At 37.6% G+C, this 27486-nt stretch overlaps 1 protein-coding gene and 1 pseudogene across 3 annotated transcripts in view; one reads left to right on the top strand and one right to left on the bottom strand.

Moving 5' to 3' along the window:
* Positions 1–17909, top strand: part of EIPR1 (EARP complex and GARP complex interacting protein 1) — a 217278-nt gene extending 199369 nt beyond the window's left edge. For all 3 annotated transcript variants that reach the window (XM_020965872.2, XM_078149746.1, XM_020965873.2), the window contains 4 exons: positions 1820–1956; positions 4983–5150; positions 6568–6735; positions 17278–17909. In XM_020965872.2, the coding sequence (XP_020821531.1) occupies positions 1820–1956; positions 4983–5150; positions 6568–6735; positions 17278–17452 (648 nt within the window). In that variant the 3' untranslated portion in view covers positions 17453–17909. The remainder of the gene's footprint in view (positions 1–1819; positions 1957–4982; positions 5151–6567; positions 6736–17277) is intronic.
* Positions 17910–18552: 643 nt separating this feature from the next.
* LOC110193824 (uncharacterized) lies at positions 18553–21703 on the bottom strand (annotated as a pseudogene).
* Between the last annotated feature and the right edge of the window lie 5783 nt (positions 21704–27486).

Raw genomic sequence — 27486 nt, 5'->3', positions numbered from 1 at the left:
AAGAGATAAGTTGTGTATTTTTTTTCCTTAAAAGGTTTGCAGCTCAGAAGATTTTGTGGAGCCCTTTCTGAGGAGGAAAAAGCAGGACCTCCATCAAGAGTAGTGTGTTGTATTCTTTTTTTCTTGGTAGTGGCCCCTGCAGAATTCATTAGTCTCCCATTCTTCTTTAGCACTTTGTGGTGATCTTTTTTAAAACTTTAGGTTCTTTCCAGGTCTATTTTCTCTGATTTTCTGCAGTCTCCCTATTTAAATACCCCCTGTAACTTTGTTTATTGGTGATATGTAGAAACATACTCAGATTGTAGATGGGTCACTTGGCCATGTCTGTTCAACAAATGAGGAGAGTATAATAACTTACATTTCTATAGCATTTAAAGATTTACAAAGAGTTTTTTTTCATAATAGTCCTATGAAATAATTTTACAAATAAAGGAAACTGAGGATTAGAATGGCTAAGTGACTTGTCTGTTTACATGTGTAGTAAATGTCAAAGCAAGAATTTGAACCTACTTCTCTTGATTCTTTCCAGAAACGTATCTTCCACGTGTTTATAAATGGAATGTAGTTCTCCTACCTAGGTCCAGAGCCCTTTCTGCCATACTAATGGTTTCTAAATTATATAGTTGACTCTTTCAGAGACAGTGGTGATTCCCAATGTTTTTGAAATTATAATATTCTACCATTATTAGTTTAATCAGTCTCACTCCCTTCTCATAAAAGTACTATGTAGGGATATTAATTTTTTCAGTTGAAGTAAATTAAAATGAATATTGATTTGAGATTATTTGGGGGGAATTTTGAGGACACTGTCAGATAATTGGATGCACAGTGGCTGAAGGAAACTATTTAGTTGGGATAAGTGGGTGGGAGTAACTTGTGCAATGAAAGGTGGGGAGTATTTACTTCACGGGAGGGGAAGAGTGTGGATTCTTTTAAGTGGCACAATGCGACTAAAATTTTCTCCACAACTTAGAGTGAGAAGGACATGTAAGCCAGTTTCATATATTCTGGAAGAAAAATTATTCATGTGAATAGACTGCTGAGGGTAGTTGAACAAAGAATAGGGTAAAAAGATCAGCTTGATTATAAATTCATAGGATTTAAATCAAGGCGTGGGCCTTAAGGGTCATCAAACTCTTCATTTTACAGATAACGAAACTAAGACCCAGAGGGATGAGGTGATTTGGCTGAGGTCACATGGAGCCGGGATTCAACATGGCATCCAATTCTCCATCATACAAGAGAGGAGTCACTTTCTTTTCTCACTCGTTCAAGCTCTGCCCTCCTGTGCTTTCACTGATGTAGATGATGGTTTCTAGGAGAGTTTTTATCGTATTTAAACAAACATTAACTACATAGTCGCTATTCTATGAGTTTTAATCAACTTCCATATAAAGTACTTTGAGATCTTCAGAATAAAGGGAGAGGAAGACAGAATTTAAAATGATGTTTTATTGACTAAATTCTATTATTCATTTTATTCTCAAGATGTTAGTGTATACTTTAATGGCTCTGTCCTTGTCTTTATGTGAGGCCAGATGTTTGAATTATTTGTCTTTCAAGTTTTAGCAAATCATCTCTATTCATATACTTGCACATGATTCCTGTTTAATAGAGATCTATTAATAGGCTTTTTGTTTTATTTTTCTTATGTCCTCAATTTTATAGTTTTCCAAAGAAGGTTTAAACATGTGGGCCTTTTAAGGGAAGAAGACAAAAATGCTTCTGATTTTTTTTGTATTTTTATACCTAGAATGTTCAATGAGTTGAATTTGGTTTTCTATTCTTATTCTTTTTGAAATATTGTCCAAATGCCAAGCTGTCCAGTTCCACAGCATTAGAAGGGAAAGGTCAGTTGAAGTTTACTTCTGGTAGATGGAGCCCACATCACAACTGCACCCAAGTTGCAACAGCCAATGATACTACCATCCGGGGTTGGGATACTAGAAATATGAGGTAAGTGAAGCAGTAATACCCTATTTAACATGGAGCTTGGGCTGACAGGCATCAAAGGCCTTCCTTTTTTCCCTCTCTCTCTTAAACAATTCAGTAAACATTCATTAAGCACTACTATGTGGTCTCAAGAAACTTGCATTCTATCAGGGGAGAGTGAGAATTACAGTGCCTACACAAATAAGTCTGATGGGAAGTTGAATGTGATGAAGTCAAGGTAGAGGTCTGAACCAAGCCCTCTGAGAAAGTTGGGGAAAGATTGATTTCAGCTGAATTGGTCAGGAAAGCCTTTATGGAGGAAGTGGCACCTGAGCTAAGCCTTGAAAAGGATTTTAACATGTGGCTATGAGGAAGGAGGACATTTCAGGCACAGGGAACAACTCACACAGATGCAGGGAGGCAGGAAACAGCAGGAGAAGATAAGGGAATAATAGCTAACTATTAATCAATCCAGTTAGGCTGAAACATATAATGAGTGAAGGAAAGTAATATGAAATAAGGCTGCAAAGGTAAGTTGGAGCCAAATTCTGAAGGGCCTTAAATGTCAAGCTAAGGAGTTCATATTTTATCCCATAGGCAGCAGAGGAGGAAAATGATTAAGAGCTAAATGGATTTTGGGGGTTGGAGGGTGGCTAACATGGTGTGTCTGTCTTTGTATGATGTTTGTAGTATAAATTTTTTTTTCATTTTGAGTTCAGCTGAATTCTTTTACCTAAGCTAATTGTTTAGTGCTATATATTGATATCCCCTTATTAGCAGTTATTTATAATAAAAATCAGTGCTCATATAATGATTTAAAATTTATGTAGAAGTAGTGACTATAGAGTGATTGATATATGATAAACTATTACAACTTAATATAATTATAATCCCTCAGGAAATGTTTAATTATTTGTTTTTTTTTTAATATATAATCGCTGTACCTTTTAAGATACACACCTACTGGTTAATCAAATTTTGTCATTTGGGTAATTGTACCCAACAACCAATAGTTCCACTGGAACAAATAAGAGGCATTTTTTCTGCTCTGGTTGTGATTTTGATAAGCAAAGGAGTGATGTTGTGCATATCTGTTGTCATGGTAACAGAAGCCTGTGCAAGCTTTTTTAAGATACAGTTTATCCCCTCAGCACACCGTAATTTATCACTAAACCAAGAAGACGGATGTCTTGTAATAACTTTTGTTGCCTTTAAGGGGGGGACAACTTTAAATTTAGTTCTATGGCTCCCTCTGCAAGCTCGGGGTATAGCAATCAATCGCTGTTTTCCAAGCATGTGCATATCTATAAAAGGGGCTTATTTAGTTCCATAAACAGAAGCTGAAAGCCATAGAGTTCAAAGATGATAAATACACTGATTGAAAACCATTCCTCAGTGTTCTTTTTCTGTCCTTTCTAATTCCATTGTTCTATGAAAGGATAGCCAGCATTTTAGTATCTAAAGACTGGGAGCCCTTAAAAATAACATTTAAAAAACCAAAATATATGAATAAATCTTTGAATTTTAGAATCCTAAGTTTTTAATCCATTTTTCATTATGTTTTCTCTTTGTTGAGTTATTAGTGGGAAGAGAGCAGAAGATGGGAGTGGCAGTTATTTCTAATTGGACATTACTTACCTTTTTTTGCAGAGGAACAATCATAGATTTACTAAGCAGAAAACTTCCCTCATTTTTCTGGCACTTAATTTACATTTCTTATTCAAAGAACTGCTTTGTGCCTAGCACAGTGTTGACATGTTGTAGGCTAATTAATACTTTATTAGTTGATTCAACTGGCAGGAAAAAATGTTGGAAACATTTGCCTAATCTATATTTTGTCAGTATTTAATTCTACATGTTGATCTATTGAAAGGTTTTCAAGTTTAAGATGTCCTATTTTGTGAAAGAATTTAGAAAACTGGAAGCAGTCCAGGTGGAGAACAGTGAAACTGATTTAAGGCTAAAAAGACAACCTGGGAGAGAAGTTGAAAGGGATCGAGTTTATCCACCTTGGAGAATAGATGACTAGAAGGTGACTTAATAATGGTCTTCAAATATGTGAAAGATAATTACAAGGAGTGAAGTTGCCCAGCTGTTCACTATGTGTACTGATGCTGCAACAAGAAGAAATTAAACTGCAGAAGAGAGATTTAAGTTAACACACAAGGATAAAAATGTGATGTATAAGAGAATGTTGTGAATAGCAAGGCTTCGAAGCAAGGCTTTCAGTTTATTGGATAGTGGGTCAAAGAAGAAGCAAATCAGAGATACCCCAATCTCTCTTGTAGTTCTCTCCCACCTCACTAGATAACCCCAAACTAAACTCATTGCTCCCTGTGGTCAATTATTAGAATTGGGAAGAGTCAGTTTATAGGATGGATATTTTTGATTACCTATGATAAAATGTACAGAATGGACGAATGGATAACAATAGGAACTGAGAAAGGGAAGAAGCTGCCAACTAACAAACACTTTCTTTTCCTTTACTACTCTCACCTCTTGTCCTATTTTCTCCCCTTTTCCTACCCCCTTTCCCACCTCCAACCTTCCTTTTCCTCTTCTTGTGGGCATCTTTCTCAAATCTCGTATCCACCTTGCTCTTCCACATCATCACCAATCTTTTTCAAGCAGATCACTTTGAAATTTTAGGGCACTCAGTCTGTTCTCGTAGCAAAATTTTAAAATCAATGAAAACTCTAAAGGCAGCCCTGAAGGTCATTAATATATTGCTCATTCTTATTTTCACTTAGATGGAGGTTGTTGCCAGGTTCAAGTTGCATCCACTATTTCATCTGGTGTTACATGCAACAAACTCCTCAAAGGGAAAAAAAAAAACGTTCTGAAAGAGCTGGGAAATCCACGTAAGCCTCTTGTGATGCCAACTGGGATTTCCTCAAACTTATCCTTGACATCCCAGCACTGAAATGACCAGAACACTTAGTGCCCCAGGAGTAAACAAATTACTGGGAAACCAGTTCGTTTTTAAAGAGCACAACTATTTTTCCTAATCAATTTATTTTTATATGCTGTTATGGTTTATTGTTTTCCAGCCAGATATATTGCATAGAGAATGCCCATGGACAGCTGGTACGGGACCTTGACTTTAATCCCAATAAACAATACTACTTGGCTAGTTGTGGAGATGACTGCAAGGTGAAGTTCTGGGACACTAGAAACGTTGGTGAACCTGTGAAGACACTGGATGAGCATTCCCATTGGTAATATGAATTTTTTTGTATGCTGTTTTAGGGGTAGGTAGAATATATATTGTTTATTTTTATAATTACTTTGCTATATAAAAAGGTACAAAAGAATTTGATTTGGGCTGATGTGGACTATTCAGTTTTTTTCCTTCTTTTGTATAAAAACGTTAATTTCAAATTTGAATTTTCTTTTAACAATTTATAAGTTAACAGTGTGGAAAAGAAGTTTCAGTTCTTTGGTAATTTATAGTGTGTTCTTTTTATGAATCACTGAAGAAAATACATGTGTAATTCATGAAGGTTTGTACAAATATACTTGTTCTGCTCGAGGAAGTAGAGGAGTTCATTGCTGTTGGTTATAGTGTCTCTGATGATAATAACAGCAACTTGTAATACATAATGGTTTAGAATGACAGCATTGTACATGTTATTTCATTTGATGCTCACAGCTCTGTAGGGGTAGATCTGAGTATCCCTTTTTTGTAGTTGAAAACAAAGGAGGCCCAGAGAGGTAACATAACTCCTCAAGGTTACATAGCAAGAAAGCTGTGGAGCTAAGGTTCAAACCCAGGTTTAATGATTTCACTTTCCCACATTTCTTTGCTTTTTTATAACTCCTGGGTTATACTTTGACATTGACCTAATAGACAGGAACTAATCAACCATCTGGGTCGTTTAAGAAGAAAGAAAGAATGCTATATTTTGGAACTAGAAGACCTGAGTTTAAATCTTATTTGACTCTCTTGTTTTACTCCCTGTGTGCCTATGGACAAGTCATTTTATGTCGGTGGCCTTCAGTTGAATAAATGCTAGTTGACTGAGTCAGTTTCCCCATTTGTAAGATGAAGAGGTTTTTAATAGATGATCTCTTAGATCCCTTCCAGCACTAACTCAGTGATGTTATATAATAATAATGGTCATAACAGCAACTATAGATTTAAAGATATACACGTAGACTTTGTGCATTAACAATACATAAGATTTAAGCACTGAAGTAAGCTTTAATTCTCATTTTGTCATAGAATGCATATTAACTATTTGCTGTCAGATTGCCATGAGATTTTGTTTAATTTAACAGGTTATTTCTAATCTATATATTGCTTTTGGGGAACTTTTTTATTTAGAATTTTAGAATGCTTGTCTAACATTAAACAATAAAACAGCTTTTCCCCCCCTGGAGTTCATTGTATCATTTAGTCTCCTTCCTTGTATCTTTTTGCTCAGATTGAATATAATACTTTAGGGGGGGAAAGCCTCCAAAAGTAGCTTCAACCCAAACAACTTGGAGTTGGATCATAATCTGTTGAGAACTTTGGGGAATGCTTTCTTCTGACTCTCAGACAGGATCTTCAGAATCAAAACAGTGTGCCTTTCTAGTCATTTGCATTAAATTGCCAACCTGCACCTATATGATTTCTGTCACCTTCCATAGGGTATGGAATGTGCGCTACAACCACTCTCATGACCAGCTGATACTCACGGGAAGCAGTGACAGCAGAGTCATTCTTTCAAACATGGTGTCGATTTCCTCAGAGCCCTTTGGTCATTTGGTAGATGAAGATGATCTTAGTGACCAGGAAGAACACCATCAGGAAGAAAAGTAAGGATGATTTTTCCTTCCATTATTTTGTTTAGGGAGAAAATGGCTTTTTCAAACATTGTGTCATTCTTTTTATTCTTGTGAATGATCTGCTGATGTAGCTGGTTTTCTCTATAAAATTTTCAGTCATGTACAGTACTTGCATTTGAAATCCCCCTTCTTCACAAAGGTTTCCTTTCTAAAGTCAGTTGGAACAGATGCCCTAGGTGGGGAGTCACCAAGATTGTCAAAGAGCTCCCCTTTTTGTCACTTCCAGTTCTTATGATTGTTCTCTCAGAAACAAATTTAAACTCCAACCAGAAAATAGTGTGTGATGATTTGAGGACTCTTACCACTTGGTCTTCTTATACACTGTGATTAATAGTCATTAATTCAAAAAGTTATTATTATGTTGGTACTATGTGCTGGGTATTGTGTCAAGTTCTGAGGACTCAAGGGAAAAAAAAAACAACCAAAAACAGCCCCTGCCCTCAAGGAACTTACATTCTAGTGGAAGAAAACAATATGTACCTAGATAAGTTAATACAAAGTAATATTAGGCCTAGAGGAAGGATCCTAACCATTGAGGGTCAGGGTGGGCATGGGGAAAGAGGTCAGAAAATGCCATCTGTTTGAGGTAGCATGTAAGCTAAAGCTTGAATGAAACTAGGAATTGATTATAAGAGGTTGAAGTGCAGAGGATGTACATTACAGGCGTAGAGAATGATCTGTGAAAAGTTACGGAGACAGGAAATGAAATATCTTTTAAGGGAAATGATATGTAGGATAGTTTGGCCACAGCCCAAACTGTGTAAAAGAGAGTAATTGTTAAGCCTGGGAAGAAAAGTTGGAGAAAGATTGTGAAGGGTTTTAAATTCCAAATGGAGGAGTTTCTATTTTATTCTGGAGGCAATGGCAAGGAGCTGAAACGTCTTGGGCAGGGAAAGGACCTAGACTCATGCTTGAAGATCATCAGCTTGGCAGCTGTGTGAAGGATGGATATGAGAGAGACAGAGAGAACAGTGAGGAGGCTGTGGAAGGAGTGCGGGTGAAAAGGGATGCAGGGCTGGGCTGGGAGAAGGAGGCACTCAAGAGATGGTAGGAGGCTTACACTGAGAAGACTCAGCAGCTGATTTTCAGTGAGAACTTAGGTAGAGGGAAAAGTTGAGGATGATTCTAAGGTTGCAAACCTGGTTGACTGGAAGGAAGTAGGAAGATCAGAAGGTAGGGTATATTGGAAGGAAAAGATAGTAAGTTTCTGTTTTGGACATGTTAAGCGTAAGAAGTCTCTGTGAGATAAGGGATTGGAAATATTCACTAGATAATTGGCAGTTAAGTGACACAGTGCATAGAGCACTAGGCCTGGAGTCAGGAAAACTTGAGTTCAAATCCAGCCGCAGACATACTGTGTGACCCTGTGCAAGTCACTTAACCTCTGTTGTCTGTTTCCTTATCTGTGAAATGGTGGTAATAATAGTGCCTGTTGTGAGGCTCAAAGATAATTGTGAAACCCTTAGCATAGTACCTGATACGTAGTAAATGCTTAAATAAATGTTAGCTATTGTTAGCATTATAATCTATTAATTGTTGTAATAGTTCCAGAGCTCAGTATAGGGAATAGGGCTGGATAGAGAACAGAGTGCGTGTGTGTGTGTGTGTGTGTGTGTGTGTGTGTGTGTGTGTGTGTGTGTATGTGTATGTTTATGAGTCATCTGTATACAGATGATAACTGAATCAATGAGAATTGATGAGAGTAGAAAGAGTGAAGAGGGCCCAAGGCAGAGTCTTAGGATGCACTCATGGTTAAGGGGCGGAATATAGATGATGAACTAACAAAGAAGATGAAAAATGGTCAACTAGACAGAGAGGAGAGCAAAGGGAGCATTATCACCAAAATTCATGAAGGAGAGAGTATTCAGGAGGAGGGCATGATCAGCAGTATAAAAATCTTCAGAGAAGGGTAAGGACTGAGAATGGGCCAACTCATTTAGTAAATAAGAGAACAGTGATAAGCTTGGAGAGAGCATATATCAGTCACATTTTGTGGTCGATGATCTTGTATTTGCTATGCCAATTTCTGTCCCACTCCATTTCAGCCTCCTGGTTGGCTGTTCATGATGGTAAATATAAGAAATAATGAATATTATAATGATAAAAAGCCTTATATTTTTCTAGTACTGTTATACTTTTTAGAGTCTCTTCACTTTCATCATAACATTGAATTCCTACAACATCCCCATTTGGCATAGGTATTATTATTCCGAATTTACAGACAAAACAAAGAATAGTGAAATATGTTTTTAGGGAGTTGCTTAAGGTCACACATCTAATATTAATTAGTCTCCTGCCTTTAGTACAGTTTAATTCTCCTAACTCTTGGTCTAACTTGAAGTTTTCTAACTGCTCTGACCATGACCATACAGTACTAATAGTGAGGATCCCTTGCTCTTCTGCCCTGTGAATATATCTGTGAAGCTTCCTTCCTGCTGTCATGAGACTCAACATTAAAAGAAAACATCTCTTATTTGTCTTTCAGTAGACTTGATTTTTACCTGCAGCAACTCCTTCCCACTTTTGAATGTTTTTAAGGTGTCATCTTAAAGAATTCAGATTCTTGTGATTTCAAAGATCCGTTAATGTTTACTCAATAGTGATTTGTGGAATAGAACCTAATTGAATTTGGTCCCTGAAGTTTGAGATAACTTTGTTATTCAGTTTTGAGATCATCATATCTCTCATATATCTGTATCCTTCTAGTGCCTATTTGTGTGTCTTTTAAAATTGCTTTGTGGGGAAATGTGTATGTATTTGGGGCTTTCTCTACAACTATAATTTGCCAATTTGGATATCCTTAGACTGAGGAAATTACTCTTTTTTTTTCTAATTTTCGTGTTCAGATACTTAGAAACACAGGTCACCCAAAGAATAATGCTTAACCACAATCACAGTGGTTACAGCCTAACTTCCTTATGAAGTCTAGATTTTGTGTACTTTATGGCCAATTGTACTTCATATGGTTAAGCAGATGTTTTTCAGTGACTCTGATGTAAAGTCTTTATTAGACGAGAAACCTGATCGTTTCCTTTTTTGGAACCTCTGTGAATAGTTGTTGAATTGGCCCATTTCCATGCAGGTAGTCTGCAGTGGAGCTGTATCAGGGAGAGATGAAGCATTTGCTGTTTGTCAGACATGCCCAAACATGGAGATAGCAAAGTGTGTTTGTTCTGGTAATTTCCCAGTTGTTTTTGGAATTATTTTTCATTTAATTTGTCTGCATATCTTATTTAATTCAGAAAATAACAAGCACTCAACCCATAAGCATTTTCCAATTCATTTGGAATAGTAAACTTTCAATTGATGAGCCAAACCCTCTAGTTAAGGAGTTTTGAAATATGTGAATTATACACCCATTATGTGCAGAGCCCTATGCTCAGTGCTGTAAAGCAATAAAAAGAAGGGTATACCTGTAAGGGTTTCATTCACTTGTGAACAGAATTAAGACCACTTACGGAACAATCTAACGGCAAGTAAAAATTAAAACAAAATTTATCAGTGCTTGAGGCACTTGAGGATATAGGTACACATAGAGAGCTTCTTTGCTGGGGTATATTTTGACCCAGGCTTCAAAGAAAGTAATGGAGGTAGACTAGAGAGAGAAAATGACAGAGCTCTAGACCTGGAAACAAGTTATATTATCTCTTCATATGTAGGAAAAGGACATCTCTCAGGTTTCATATTTTTATGAGCCTTACAAAAATTGTTTGAAGTGCTGCCAGGAGCAAAGAACATTTACAAGAAATATAAACTCAATTAATACAATATCACAGTTGCCCTAACTTAAGTATCCATTTTGTTCTTGGGCTCCAGGGAACTAGAAATTCTTGTTGCTTTGCTATATTACACTATTTATGCTAAACAAAAGACCTAAGAGAACTCTCATAATGCTTAGCTATTTTTTTCAAAATATAGCTAATATAAATAAATAAAAATTGTTGTTACTTAGTCATTTCAGTTGTGTCATACTCTTTGTGGCTTCATTTGGGGCTTTCTTGGCAAAGGTACTGGAGTGATATTCTGTTTTTTTCTCTAGCTCATTTTACAGATGAGGAACTAAGGTAAATAGAGTTTAAGTGATTTGCCCAGGGTCACACAGCTAGTAAATGTCTGAGGCCAGATTTGAATTCAGGAAGATTAGTGTTCTTGACTTCAGATCCTGCACTTAATCCACTGTGCCACTTAGCTGTCCAAATAAAAATATATTTCAAAATATAGTAACAACTAAATTAAATATCCATCACTGTCATGTGTTAACACCTTCTTTGATTCATTCTAGCTTGTTAATGTCTTTTCCAAAATGTGGTTTCCAGAGCTGAGCACAAAATTGACACGGTCTGACTATGGGGAGCAGAATACAGTGGACCAAGTACTTTTCTTTTCATAGACCCTATGCTTATATTCTTGTGGCTCTGGAAAGCATTTGCTGTCCAGTTTGAGTTGCTGTTTCACCCTGTCGACTTATATTGAATTTGCAAGACACTAAAATTGAACTTGCAAGACACTAAAATTTACCAGTCCTCTTTACCTAAACCGCTGTGTAGCAACTTATTTGTTTTTGCACTGCTAATTTTTTTAACTTGAATTTAAGAGTTTGGATTTGTCCCTTTCAGATTTCATTTCATCAGACTGGACCCTGGTTCCATTCTATTGAGATCTTTTTAGATCCTGAGAGAGTCACCCAGTACATCGACTATCATTGTAAGCTTCCTGCCATGGACAAATTTGATAAGTTTGCCATCTATGTCTCCAACCGTGTCTTTTTAAGAGTGATAAAAGCCTTATGCTTACACATGCATCATTCCTTGCACTCAGGAGAGAGAATTGCCGAGTCAAATGGCAATACAAATGTGGAAAATTATGAGAAATCCTAATAATTTCCTTGCCACAGAATAATTCCTTATTTTATTGCTCTGAGTGGTCTCCAGTATGTTAGGCTAAAACCCGAAGTTGAAATGAAAGTGGGAGGGCTTTGGGAAGCTCTTTGTTTCCTTTTCTTTTAAAAGTCCTTTTAAACCTTTCAAAGAAAAACTTCACTAAGTAAACTCCATTCCAATTCATCAAGTGCTGAGTACCTACTTTGTCTCCCCTTTGAAAAATCACTGAATTTTCACAAAAATCATCTTTCTCAGATCCCCAATAACTTTTTTTTATCTTCCAAATCCACCTGTGCTTGAGAAAATGGAAACACAGTTCCCTCGGCTAACATGTTAGAACTTCCCTCTGAACTTTGCAGAAAGTGGAAGTATTAAAATCATCAAGCCTTAAAACTTCTTTAGGAAGATTCTGTCCTGTGTCCCAGGATACAAATATCCCTGGAGGGGCAGCTAGGTGGCACAGTGAATAGAGTTCTGGCCTTGGAGTCAGGAGGACCTGAGTTCAAATCCAGCCTCAGACACTTAACACTTAACTAGCTGTGTGAACCTGAGTAAGTCACTTAACCCTGATTGCTTCACCACAAAAAAAAAAAGGCAAAAAATAAATAAAGGACAAATGGCCCTGGAGGCTCAGCAAGTGGGCCAGTAGCAGGCTCTTTACTACATATTGTGCTAGTAGTTATAGAATCTAATCAACTCTCAAACTAACTCACTAACCATTCCAGAGTTAAATTAAACTTTGTTTCCTCCTAAAAGGGAAAGAAGGACAATTTCCTGATGCTAGAAGGGAAGATGTATGATATAGGGGAAAATGGCATTGGACTGGAAGTGAGCAGATTTAGGCTATGGTTGTGGCTTTGCAATTAATTACTTGTGTGACTTTAGATGAGTTCTTTCACCTCTTTGAAACTCAGTTTCTTCACAGGTAAATGAGAGTTAGACTGGAAGATCTCTGAGCTTCTTCTGTGACACCCAGAGACCTCCTAGAACATGTCTTTTTGTATCATTCATTTTAGCTTTTACTATAGACTGTCTTTTGTTGTTAGCTGATGAATATACATCTTGTTTCCCCAGCGTGTTGGGAATTCATGTAGGACAGGAACTATATCTTATTTACCTTTCTAACTCTTCAGCATCTAGCTCAAGGCTTTTTGTATAGTAGATACTTAAATAAGTGTTGAATGAAGTAATATGTATGTGTGTTATTTACACACATATGCACACACACGACAACGTAGTGTAATGGAGAGTATGGATTTAGAGCCATAGGATCTGGGTTTAAATTCCAGTATTGTTGCATATTATTTACCTTGAGGACTTTTATCCTCAGTTTATTCACCTGTAGAGTGTGGGAATTGGACTAGATGATCTTGGAAAGATCTCTGAAAATCCTCCTTTGAGGTTTATTTAATCCATATTTATTACCCAATCAAAATTCTGGTGGCTGTTGTCTATGGAACTCAGGGACCCTTTCCTTTCTTCTTGGATTAATTCAATATCTGACTCAGTCTTTCTTTCCACCTTAATTCCTGCCCTCATAGTAGGGGACTTCAGCAGGCCTATTGATACTCCTTCAAACATACTAATCTCTGAATTCTTCAATTTATTCATTTTTCCATGGCCTATCCCTTCACCCTACCACAGCTATACACAGAGATGGCCATACCTTTGATCTTACCATCACTGCAAGTGTTTCACATCCATATTGATAAACTCTAAACTCATAAACTCTCTACCCTTCAGTTCTTGTCCACCCTCTTGCTTCAACTACTCACTTCCCTTTCCTGTCTTGATCTCTTGGTGAACCATTTCATTTCTACAGTGGTTGCTTTTCTCAAGTCCCTTGTCTCTTTATCCTTTGAAACATCCTGCCCTGCTGTACCCCAGCCTTGAATTACTCCCACCATCCTTTGCTCCTGCTCACATGCTGCAGAAGGAAGCTGGGAAAAATCAAGAAACTATGCTGACTGGGCCCACTACCAGAAACTGTGCTGCCTAGTCCACTACAAATTTATGTTACATAATTTCAAATGGGCCCTCCTGGCAGAAAAGTAATCCTTTTATACCGCCTAGTGGATTCACTATCTCACTCAACACAGTGGCTTTTCCAAACCTTTTTATTCCTCCTCAAACCTCCCATACTTCCCCCTCCCTTCAACCTCTCAGCTGTTCACCTTGTCTCATATTTTACTGAAAAAATAGAGGCCATTCATCAAGGGTTCTCCATTCTCCCCATCTCTTCAACTCATATCACTCAGATGCTTTCTGTTACTGTTTCTTCCTTCCCCTCATCTCACATGAAGAGATTGCACTTCTTGCCAAGGCAAACCACCGTACCTGCATAAGTGATCCCATTCTATCTTATCCCATCTCCTCCAGCAGATTGTCCCCTCTATTATCCCAGTCACTCACTTATCTTCAATCTCTTCTTGTCTCCTGACGGATTCCCTACTCCACTTCTCTGTCCTGAAAAACAATCATTTGATTCATCCATCCTCTCACTATTATTATCCCTTATCTCTCCTGTCTTTTATGGCTAAGTTCCTTGAGAAGGCTGCCTACAGCAGTTGCTTCCACTTCCATTCCTCTTACTCTCTTCTTAATTCTCTATAGTTTGGCTTCCAGCCTCATCATTGAACTGAAATTGCTTTCTCTAGAGTTACCAAATATGTCTTAACTGTCAGATCCATTGGCCTTTTTTTAATCCTCATTCTTCTTGACCTCTCTGCAACATTTGACACTGCCAGTCACCTTCTCTTTCTTGATACTCTCTTATCTCGGTTTTTATGACACCAGTGTCTTGGTTCTCCAACACGGATGGCTGCTCCTCACTTTCCTTTGCTACACCTTCATTCAGGTCATGGACACTAACTGTGGACATCCTCCAAGATGCTATTCTGGGATTCCTTCTCTTTCTTCATCTTTGTACTTAACTTGATGATCTCATCTGCTTCCATGGGTTCAGTTATCATCTCTATGCAGATGACTCTAAGATCTCCTTGTTCAGCCCTAATATCTCACATCTCCAACTGCCTATTGGACATCTTGAACAGCATATCCTGTAGATATCTTAAACTTAATTATGCCCCAAACTAAATCCATCTTTCTCCCAACTCTCCCTCCCCCCACCCAACTCCTCTATTACTTTCAAGAGTGTCGCCATCTTCCCAATCACCCAGCCTTATATCTGGTGATATCCTTCATATCCAATAAATTGTCAAGTCCTGTCATTTCTACTTTTGTTAACATCTCTTACATATATCCCTATCTCTACTCTGATACTGCCACTATCCTGATCCAAGCTCATTTCTCATGCCTGGATTATTAAAATAACCTGATGGTTGGTTTCCCTGCCTTAAATCTCTCTCCACCCCATCTATCCTCCACTCATCTGTTAAATTGATCTTCCCGAAGCATTGATCTTGCCATTTTACACACAGATACTGTTCCCCTTCCCCCATTTGGTAAATTTCAATGGGTCCCTTTTACCTCCACTATCAAATACAAAATCCTGTTTGGGTTTTAAAGCCTTTCATAACTTGACCTTTTCCTATGTTTCCATTCTTATACCTTACCCACTCTTCCCTCCCAACATACATTTTGATCTTGTGACATTGACCTCCCTCCTATTCCTTGCACAAGGCACTCCATTTCCAGGCTCTGATTGTAATTACTGGCTATCTCCCGTGCCTAGAACTCTCTTCCTCTTCATCTCTTTCTCCTAGAATTCCTGGCTTCCTTCAAGGCTCAGTTAAATTCCACCTTCTTTAAGAAGCTGTTCCTAGTCCTCTTTACTCTTAATGCCTTCTCTCTGATGTTATTTATGATTTAACTGGTATATATTTTATTTGTACATAGCTTTTTGTGTGTTGTCTCTCACATTCGACTATTGGCTTCTTGAGAGAAAGAACTGTTTTTTGCGTGCACTCTTACTCTCTCCCTTATTCTCTCTCTGTCTCTCTGTCTCTCTTTCTCATTGTTGCTCTGTGTGTGTGTGTGTGTGTGTGTGTGTCTGTATTCCCAGCACTTAGCACGGTGCCTGGCACATAGCAGACACTTAATAAGTGTTTATTGACTGACTAAATCCTATGCTTGTGTTATATAGCCCCCCATAGCAGTTAATATTAAGCGCTCCACAAATACTTATTGAATGGAATCTTAAATGAATTGATTTGGTATGTTACTTTTGACAAATTGTATTACCTCATAATGCCTCCTTCTTTTCTCATTTGTAAAAGATTCTTCCTCACTCACTATGCTGAAATTTGTGAAGACTTTATAGCATAGAATTTTAAATACCTGGAGTTTACTCACATGGTAAGCATTCTGTTTACAGAGGCAAATATGACAGACACAATGTAGAAGGCACTGTACTGTATTGGACCCAAGTTTGGGTCCTAGTTCTAGTTCTGCCATTAACTTGAGTTATTGGACAAACTTCTCAGACTCTCTGGGCTCCCTCAGCTTCCTCATCTGCGTAATTTGGCCAGCCACAGAAACACAAATGAAACCATTTTTGCTAAAAAGATCTTGCATTCTATTGGGGAAACAATGTGAACGCATATAAGTAGATATAAAATAAAAGCAAGGAAGTTTGAGAGAAGAAGCAGTACTAGTGTGGTGGGGCTGGGGGAGTGCTTCAGGAAAGATTTCATGTAGAAGATGGTACTCTAGCAGAGCTTTGAAGGAAACTGGGGATTCTAAAAGGAAAAGGAGAGCAGAGGGTACATTACAAGCACAAGAAAAAACCTGGGCAAAGGCACAGAGACAGAAGCGAAAACAAGAATAAACAGGTTTTTTTCTAGGAGTTTGGGGAGAAAGAGGAGAAATATAGAATGATAATTTGAAGAGATATTAGGTTCTAGTGAGAGATTTTAAAGTTGAGAGAGACTTGGGCATATTTGTGGGCAACAGGAACTGAACCAGTAGATAGGGAGAGACAGAAAATTAGATAGAAGGAGTAGGGATTACTGTAGGAACAATCAGCTAGAAGAGACAAAAGGGAATGGTTTGAAAGACTTAAGTATAGAGAAGTTGGCCTTGGTGTAAAGGGCTAACTCCCAAGCAGAGAATGGAAGAAAGAACAGGAGAAGATGTCAAAGGGTTCTGAGACAGAAAGTAGAGAAGAAAGAGCTTAAGGAGAATGGCCTCTACTTTTCCAACAAAATAAGAGGCAAGGTCCTCAGCAGAGAAGGTCAGGGAAGAAAGGAATGTGGGAATCTTGAGAAAAGAAGATCTTTGAAATGATAAAATGGTGGGTTTGAGCTAGACAACAAAAGGTCTTTCATCTATATCATTTTATTATTTTAAAGGTGAAGTCAGGCACAGATAATCCTTTTCTTGCCTTGCCTTTTCTCATGAATGAAAGTACTATCTCTTTACTGTGTCCTATAGTCCAACATAAAATAAATAGCACCCAAACCATGATGGTTCCATGAGCATAGAACTATGAGATGGCATTATCAAGAAATGAAACAGGAGTTGCCTCGCTTCAGTCGCAGCTTCAGTGTGTCCATATAGCTCTTCATCACAGCTTGCCTCACAAGCCCGCATTGCTGTGTTTGGCTGTGGTGGGCACGTCCTTACTCTGGTTTATGCACCATCATTTTCTTCTGTCTTTATTTGATTCTAGGAGCAAAGAACCGCTGCCTGACAGTGTCATTGCCACCTATGAAGAGCACGAAGACAGTGTGTATGCAGTGGAGTGGTCCTCGGCAGACCCCTGGCTCTTTGCCTCTTTAAGTTATGATGGAAGACTTGTTATTAACAGGGTTCCCAGGGCTCTAAAATATCACATATTACTATAATTTGTTTGGATGCCATTTCTGATTCATCCTCTTGGCATATTCGTGAAAATTTGCAGCAATTTGGAGGTAATTAGTTTTCCAAATAGTTCCTAGTCTAGGAGAACCCATATTGCCTTCTTTTTAATGCAGGCATTTATAAATAATAATAAAGCCTTCCACCAATGAACTATACAAACTGACACTTTAAAAAGTTTTCTCTTTTATTTAAGTAGAAAATGACATCTTTGGAAAGTACACTGAAAATATTGGGGGAGGGGTGGGGATTCCTGTCCTATTTCTGTTTAGGAAAAGAGTGCCTGTCTAATCACTGTTGTTTGTTTTTTGTTTGTTTCAAAAGATAATGTAAGGTTCATGAAGATATGGAAATTTTTTTATTTCTATTTCTATACAAATAACCTTGTCTTTCTCTTGAGTAATCATCATCATCATCATAATAAACAAGTTCACGTTTCATGTATTTTTCTGCTTCCTTCTTTATTGAATGGCTGTCACTATTTATTTTGCTACCTTAAAAAGATCTGCATGTTCTTTTTCTGCCTCAGTCCAGAAAAAGAAGGGCACAGATAAAGTCATGTGAATATAAGGAAGCACCTTTTTTTCTGGCTCACCAAAGCAGACACTGAGAACCCCCCAAGAAGGTTGTTTGCCACTGAATAACCTTACAGATTGAGCCATGTATGGTCACCACATCATCAGATGTCCTGTAAGCTGACTCCTGCACTCATTGGTGTCCCAAGCAATGTTGTATCTGCTACAGTGAGCCTTAGGAGCCCCAAGAAGTATATAGTGATGAAGATTGTATTTTTAGTTTTTATTAAATTTTGTTCTTCACCTCTGGGCCCATTCTAATCTGTGCGTGTGTATCGTTCTCTATTGTGTACCACAGTCATTATATTGCTTGTATGGTAAATATGCTTATTTTATCATTCTAGGAAATAAAGAATGTGCTCCTTTTTTAGTTAATTGGGTATCCCTATATAATGATTGTATAGTTGTTAAAGTCTCACTCTTATCCCAGTGTACCTAGTTAATCAGATCCTGGTCTTGCCACCTCTGCACAGTGGAAGCAACTGCTGTAGAAATTCCACTGAACCTTTGGCTCAGTTAGACAACTTCGTGGCATGTTTTTCTGTCCTGATCTGCCAAATAAGGAGGCAGCTCCCAGGTTCTGCTCCTGACCTTGACTTCGGACAAGTCACATCATTTCTATGAACCTCTATTTCCTCATTTTTAAAATGGTGGAGGGACTGGAGAGGATGACTTTCAAGGTCCCTGACATCCTGAACAGTCTGTAACAAGCCATAATTTGCAAAATTAGAAAGAATGTAAGAGAAGTAAAGCCTGAGTGATTTTAAAGTTAACTCAGGTAGTATTTGCTCTAGGGGTTGCTAATAGTATGTGCTTAGGATAGAAGATCATGCCAATCCCAACTGAATTTTATTTATTTACTTTGGATCTCTCCTCTCTGCAACACTATCACTGTCAGGCTGGGTCTGTGTACTTGTAGAGAACATGAAACAATGTTAATGATTCTTTTCAGTTGTTTGGTAAAGAGCCCACAGGAGAGAGCAGTTCAAGAATGCTGATATTGGAATATAAAGAATATCGTCAGTTTCCTGTTACTGCTCTTGCTTTAGCGTAGATTTGGTGCAGCCTAAGTGACTGTGTCTGGTGGCAAGACAGACTTATTACAAAGAGAAGGTTTAAGTCCATTCTTGGCTGACCTAGACGCTATTTTAACAGTTACGTAGGAATGGCTTCAGGGTAGCTAAATTGGGATGTTGAAATGAGACATCATTTATCCGGCAGTTTTGGAGCATGAGCTATTTCACCTAAATGAATTTTTGAGATATCCTTGTGAAGGATACCAAATTTAATTTAATCCTTATTGGTGACTCATTCTGAACATTAATTATTGTAATGGGAGGAATTATAATGTAATAGAGTCATAAGATCTGGGTTTGGGTCCTAGCTTTGCCTCTAATTAGACATTTGACCTAATTTCTCTGGGCCTTACTTTCCTAATCTGTAACATAATGAAGTGGGCCTCCTGAACTTTAAAATCCTTTTCAACTTTAAACTCAAAGGTCCTACTATGATATTATAGATCAATTCCTTCTGGAGCTACTGAGGCATAGGGATCTCTTTACTAAGAGGCTCCTGACTATGGGTTTTTTTTTTTTGAGTCCTTATATCAACTTTGTGTAGTTTTGCAGTTTCTTCCTTTCTCAGACTATCAGATATTTCTTCTTCCTCCTGCATCAATACCCACTAGCAACTTCTCTCTCCCTTACTTTGAAGTTGTTGCTTGAAATTCATAGTGGATTGTGCAAACAGATAACTAAACCTGGTAAGAATTATGTGTAAAGTAAGAGTCAGTTTGCTGAAATATAGGTGAAGGCTCTTCTGTGAGTAAGGTATATGATACTTATTATATGGGTTTCATTACATCCGTTTTAATAACTCAGGAACTTTTTTTGCCTCCCAGATTCTCAACTTTGGCTTAGTGAGAGGAGAATAAATGATCCTCTTATAAATGTGTCATTACTATAGCATTAATCTGGTTAAATTCAAACCCTGGCTACTAGTTTGGGTGATATTGCCTCATTCTGTTCTGTTTTGTTTGAATGGTAGCGTGGCATAGTGGAAGGAACCCTAGTCTTTAAGTCAGAAGAGACTTAGGTTCAAATTCTAACTTTGGCAGTTAGTGTCTGGACCTATGACCGTAGTAGGTTATTCGACATCTCTCAGGCTTCCATTTGTTCTACAAATGTTTATTAAGTAAATGCCATATGTAAGACATTGTGCTCAGTGCCAGGGATACAAAGGCAAATATGCAAATAGTATCTGCACTGAAGGAGCATTTTATTTATTTTACCAATGAAAAATTTGGCCTCAGTTTCCTGATCTGTAAAATGTTGCTAATACTTGAACTGCTTAAATCACAGAATTATTGTCAGGAAACCACTTTATTTTTATTTATTTATTTGTTTATTTAGTAACCCAGAAGCACAAAGTTTATTTACTCTGTAGACAATACCGTTCAAAATGCTCAGAGGCATTTATTTGGTCTTTTTTTTTAAACATATGTCAAAATGATTTGTCAGAAATATATTTATTAAGGGAAACAAAGATGTTAAAGAAAATATTTGAAATAATTTCCAACAGGTTATAGGTAATTAGTATCCACATCAACATAGACTTCTTAAGTGTGTGATTTCATAATTTAAAAGAATGAATATTCCATAAGTTCTACCAAGAGTTAGTCAATATACTTAATTATTTTGAATAATTTTGTGGTATTATTTCTAATTATTCCAAGTGTATATCCAGGTCCAAGAGCTGAGTCTTCTTTGAGTTGTCTGAGACCCTTTTTGTGAAATGTCCCAAGAGCACTGCAACTAGAATTTTTAATGTATACATGTGTGTGTATGTGTGTGTGTGTGTGTGTGTGTGTGTGTGTACACACACATATGTACTGCATACACATACATACATGCGCATACTCTGGAAAGTAAAGAGTCATCTCATTGCCCATCAAAAACTCAGTAGTAAGAATGGTAACCACCGGGTATTGAAAAGGATTATTAGGAGTAAGATAGAGTCCTGGTAGAGGATATGATCCCATAGGTGCAGAGAATGGAGCTGGAGCTGGTGCTCCAGGTGGGACAGCTCCCAGTGCTGGAGATGGTGGTGCTGTTTTTGGTGCTGGGGGAGGAGTAGGATATGGCCCTGCAGATGGATATGACATATTTGGTGTACTGCCCTCCCATTCCTGGGGTCCATGGTCCAGAAGACATGGATCCTCATGGCCCTAGGGGACCAACTGTAGCTGGATTTGTGGGTGTACCATATGGTCTTGGAAGCTCTGGAAAAGGCATATTTGGTATAACATATGGCCTTGTAGGGCCAGGCCCTGGCACAGATGGAGTTGGATAAAGACCACCAGGTGGAGGACAAGATGGTCCTGAGGGAGGAAAGGGTGTTGGCGGTCCAGGGGGTGGTTCAGCAGGCACTGAAAGATATATTCCGGTAGGTGTAGGTCCAAAAGGCACACTGAAAGGTGATGCACTTGGTGGAAGTCCAGATAGCATAGAAGGTGGAGCACTTGGGTTATTCCAGGTATAGGAACTTGACCAGGCCTGTGGTGGTTGACCAGGTTTTGTACCGCTCACATTGGAATTTTTTGCAGGCGAGTGTTCTGGTGGAGCATCTGCCAATGAAAAGTCTTCAGACATTTTCCAGATGGGATCGAACCCCAGACTGAGTGGCCAGAAGTGATGATGGCTGGAAGGAGGCACTGATGATGGAGGGGGAAAAAAAGGGCGCAACAAAGTAGAGGAAGCAGAAACAGCAGTGTGCAGCAGCGGCAGCAGGAGCCAGGAAACCACTTTATAAACACTAGAGGGTTATAGAAGTGAGAGAGATTTTTATTGAGCTATTTGATTTTCTATCTCATCTGTAATTCCCTGCAATCTGTCTAAAATGTCTACATGTTTTAATATGAGTATTTCATAATTTTGTAGGTGATTTTTTTTTTTGCCTTTAAATGATCAGTTTTGCTAGCATACAATTCTATATTGTATGTTCTAATAATTCACAGAATCAATCTTTTAGTACAAGAAAGAAATCCCCACTATAACATAGACAACAAGCAATTTTCCAAACTGTTGTGGATTTCAAAGGAGGGAGAAGCAACTACCCCTTGAGACAGCTTATTCCACTTTGGGATGGTTCATATTGTTAGAAAAGTTTTTTTTTAAATGTTATTAAGCCTAAATTCGCTTTTTTCAAAACTCCCTCCCATTGCTCCTAATTCTTCTTTCCAGAGCCAAAGAGAACAAGTATCCCTCTTCCACATGACAGTTCTTCTACTACCTGAAGATTAACTATTGTGTCCCCATCTGAGTCTTTTCTTGTCCAAGTTAAATAGCCCTAGTTCCTCTGACCAGTCCTCATATAACGATTGTTTGTATTTCTCCTCTGTTCATTGTGGAGTCACCTTGTTCAATTTTCTTTTTAAATTTGGGAATTTGATTTTCTGTTCTTTTTTAAAAATCGGATTAAATATGTATTGATTGTTAAGCTTTCCCCCCCAAAAAAACTAGCTTTTAGTTTTATCATCTAAGTCTTTTTAAAAAAATTTTAGCTATTTGTCCTATTTCAAGATTTCTTCTTTTGAACTTGTTATTTTTAAAAGTCTTAGTTCTTAATTACATATTAGTTTTTATCAATTATCTTTCCCCCTTATTTTGTTTATATCTTCAGTTCCCTGATATTTCAGGGAAAAAACCTAACAATTTATTTTAGACATTTTCAGCATTGAACTTTTTTAAAACTAGTAGGTATGAAAACCTAACACCTCCATGACACTTAATACATCTTGTTCCATTCATTAGCAACCAATAAAAACAGTTTTAATAATGAAGTAGTAACTTGGTCATCAAATAATTTATTAGGAGGTCAGGTCATGACAGTAATCACATGAAAATACCCTAATGATGAGGATTTGAATTATAATGATGGGCTACTAGCAAGTAAATATAAAAAATGCAAACATCATGTAGATTTTTTTATATAATGAAAAAACTTGGATATTCAAGTTCTTCCCTGAAATATTTTTGAAATTCTGCTCTATACTCACCAGTGTTTTCTATTTGGAGGAGGTGATTTAGTATAAAACTAAAAATGGGGTCTCTAGACATCTGTTCAACCTTGGAATAAACTTTATTTTATTTTATTTTTGCAGCTCAGCTTCATTACTGGTGATAAAGGGATAATACTGCTTTTTATCACTGAGGAGAGAGGGAAGGCAGTTTAGCAGGGTTAGGCCAAGGTTTGGACTGTTTAGTTTCATCTGCTCTGTTTTGCTCACTCCATAACACAGGGTATCTGCTGTGAGCCATCACATGCTAGCAGCCGTTTGCAAGGTCACTGGTGAATAAGATTAATATCATCCATAATGTATTGTTCACTGGGCTTCTGCCCTTGCTTCTTATCATCTAGACCTAGCTGAATGAGGCAGTAAGGTTATTATTAAGGCACAACTTTCTCTACCTTGGTGTATATTTACACCTGGGATAAATGGAAAAAAACAGGGTATTTTAGAGATTGGAAATAATAGGTTGTAGAACTTGGGTTTCACGTAACCCCCATATTTATCATATGCATGAAGTAGGCTCATTGAATTAGTCTATGACTGTTCTGAGCTTTTTTTCTTCTTTCTTTCTCCCTTGTAAGTGACCAGGGAGGACTTGATTGGAAGAGTAAAAGATGAGAGCCAGAGAAGTACATTAGAGCACCAATCTGGGAGTCAGGAGACCTGGGTTCTAGTCCCAGTTCTGTCACTAACTAGCCTTAAGCAAATTGTGTACCCTCCCTGGACTTCAGGATCTGCCTTTGTAAAATAAATAATCTCAAAGATCCCCTTCTAGCACTAACATTGTACATGTATAGGATTAAAAGATGTGTTAAGAGCCTTCCTGCCAGCTGGGAAGAAACTCTGCTGAACTACCCACCCCATGGATATTTTCCAAATAAAATTCTATTGTTGCTCTTGCTCAATATATTCACTGTTTCAGTCAGAGAGAAAAAGAAATGAGAACGTAGTGAAGGGAGGAGGAAATGGCATGGAGATTTTTTGGGAGGGGCAAGAGGCAAAGGGGAATGGAGCAAAGGAAAAACCTAAAACTGAAGAATGAAAAGTAAATTGGACAAGATAAGATCAAAGTGCTATCATCCCAGAGCCTGCAAGAACGGAGCAGAGGAATAGACATTGAGAACAAGGGGGAAAGGCTGGGATGAAAGCCCCATGAAGGGAAGAAAGGCATAAAGAACAAAGAAAGGACACTGGGAAAGATGTGAAAGTTTTCTTTGAAAAATTTCTTATAGAAAAACATGAATTGATGAGCCAGAGTTGGATCCATGCCTGAACTGTTGAGAGGACACAGTTGGCAGAATTTTGTGCCACTGCAAACATATGCTTTTGAGATGGGGTGAACAAAATGCATAAGATGGAGCTGGAGAGATTAATGAAGAGGTGAAGGCAGCTGGCTGTTGGATATGGATTTTCATCTTTTGCATGTCCATCTGGTCACCAAGTCTTATCCTTTCTTTGATAGGCCTCTTCCATTCAGTTTTTGGGGAACTACAACCTTAGTTCCAAGCTCTTTTCATTTCACACCTGGATTATTTCAACAGTTGACTTCCTTTAATTCCAGTCCTTTCCTCCTTCAGTCCAGCCCACCAAATGAATTTTCCTAAAAGACCAATTTCATAATAGTTCTAGCTTTAAGAACCTATATGATTCCCTATTTCCTCCATTCAAGTCCAAATTTATAGTATCTTAAGCTTTAGAAATGAAAGAGACTTTGCAGATCATCTAGTTACAACATCATAGAATCATAGATTTAGAGATGGAAGAGACCTTAGCGCAGCTCCTTGAAGGAAGGATTATCTCATTTATATGTTTACATCCCCAATTCCACTCATCATTATATAGTGCTTAGCACATAATAGGTAAGTACCTATTGTGAAAAAATGCTTCTTAATTGATGATGCAGAAAGAGTTATTTGTCCAAAAATTTTCTTAGAAGGATAGATACTTGCAAAAAACTGGAAGCAAATGTCAAATAATAGGATAATGGCTCAAAACATTCTGGTGCATTAATGTAATTGAATACTGCAATGCATTTAAAACCAATAAATGTGAGAACTATCTATAAAGAAATCTAGAATAATTTTTGTGAAATAAAACAAACTGAAAAAAAAAGGGCAGATCCAGAAGAGTAATACATGCTAACAATGATCAAGTCTATGAACAAGTAAGAGGAAAAATAAATTGGCATGAATGGACTTGATAGAGATGTAGAGGGAATGATTGAACAATTATTGTATTTTGTAGATTGAAATTAATATGTTTAGCCAATTATTTGGTCAGTACAGTACATGTATTAAGTGTCTACTATGTGCCAGGCACTTTGCTAAGTGCTGGACATACAAAGATAAAAATGGAACAATTCCTGTCCTCAAGAGCTTTTAGTCAATGTTAATAGTTGCAAAGTAAGTTTGATTAATTGTTTAAATAATTATAAATAAATACTTAACAGATCAAATGTCAGAGGTAGATGTTACCTTTGATAAAATCAATAATAATGGACATACACACAAAACTTTAAAGTTTATGAAGCACTTTACACAGATTATCTGATATATTGTCACAACAGCACTGTGAGATAGGTGCTCATATTATTATCTCTGTTTTACAGCTGATGAAATTAAGACTTAGTGTAAGTGACTTGCCCAAAGACACATCCAATTCTCCATCAATTAGCTATTATTGGTGGCAGAATTAGAATTTGAACCCAGGTCTAATAACTTTGAGGCCATGGCTCTTTCCACTACCTTACAGATGATTACTATGAATCAACCTTGGCATTCTCATAGGAAAAATAAAAAAAGAAAACATAAAATGAAATGGAGTCAAGCTGCCAAATTTAGGAGGTCAAAAAAGTCTTTTACCCTAACTTCAGTTTCAATTTCCCCATGGTTTTCTGTCAGCAAGCATTTTTACTGAATTCTTAACTGTGCTCCATTCCCAACGCTATGTTAAACCTGGAGATGCAAAGATAAAAGTGAAGCAGTCCTTGCCTTCAGAGAGCTTGTGTTTTGAGATTACTGAAAAACCTGTCCACTCTAAAGAAATACAAATGATTCTTTTGTTTACTGTGGTTGGTGATCCAGTGTCTTTCATAGTATCATTTCCTTAAATATCAAATGGGTAAACATCGCTTTGTGAATTTTGTTGCCCTGTGGCTGAATTTATAACCAAGAACAGTCATCTCTAGACTCCTATGTCTGTACAGTTTTCCAGGATTATATTTTCACCCTCCTTAGCCCTTTTACAGATTTGTTTTTCTTTATGCCATGTTTCTGCACTTCAGACTCTGTTTCTGACCATAGTACTCCCCTGAGCCATTGCTCTATGACTCCACTGTTACTTCCTTGATCAAAACTTCAATTGGAGAACTTCTAAAACAGAGTGTTTAATAGCATTCATAAATAGTGCTTTAAGGTTTGCGAAGTGCTTTACAAATAGTTCCCCTTCACAACAACCCTAGGAGTTAGGTGCTGGTATTATTCCCATTTTACAGATCAGGAAACTAAGGCAAACAGGTTGTGACTTACCTAGAGTCCCATAGCTAGTAAAGGTCTGAGGCTGAATTTGAACTCAAATCTTTCTGACTTTAGGCCAGTGTTTTGATATTATGCCGTATAAATAAATTAGGATAATTTTTCTCCAACTTAAATAATAAACAAAGCATGGAGTCTTGAAGGTCAATAGACAAAACACTGTCTTGAGGCCTTGCACATAGTAGGCACTTAATAAATGCTTATTTACTGACTGACTAACTGCTCTATAAATGCCAGCTATGATGATGATTAAGACCTGAGAGTTTTAGTGTATTGAGATTTCATTATGAGCCATTTGGGAAATATAACAGCCAAAAAGCTAATGGGCTATAGTATCAGAAATATAGCATAATAGTCCCAGCAGAGACTGTATTGTTCAGACCAGTTCTGGGGTATTACATCCAATTTAGGAGGGACATCGACAAACTGTAATGCATCCAAAAGAGGGCTGTGGGAATTCAAATCCTTGTCTTTGGGGACATAGCTGAAAGAATGAGAGAGTTTCCCCTGGAAAACAGAGGTTTTAGAGGAATAAATTCGTGGTCTTCAAATACTTTAAGGATTGTCACATGGAAGAAATATTAGACCTATTCTGTTTGGCCCCAGAAGACATATCTAGGACCAATGGATGGAAGTTACAGGGAAGCAGAAAGCAGCTCAACATCCTAAGAGAACAGCTAAAAATGAAGTGTACTTTCTTGTCGAGATAGATAGTTCCCTGTCACTGGAGGTCTTCAAGCACAGAATGGATGGCCACTTAGGAGGGATGTTATAGAAGGGCCTTCAGATAGGAGTTGGACTAGATGAACCCTGAGGTCCCTTCCAACTATGATTCTTTCATT

This window comes from Phascolarctos cinereus, unplaced genomic scaffold (genome assembly GCF_003287225.1).
Source record: "Phascolarctos cinereus isolate Bilbo 61053 unplaced genomic scaffold, phaCin_HiC Scaffold_2;HRSCAF=192, whole genome shotgun sequence".
Lineage (NCBI taxonomy): Eukaryota > Metazoa > Chordata > Mammalia > Diprotodontia > Phascolarctidae > Phascolarctos > Phascolarctos cinereus.
This window is presented reverse-complemented; position numbering and strand designations above follow the sequence as displayed.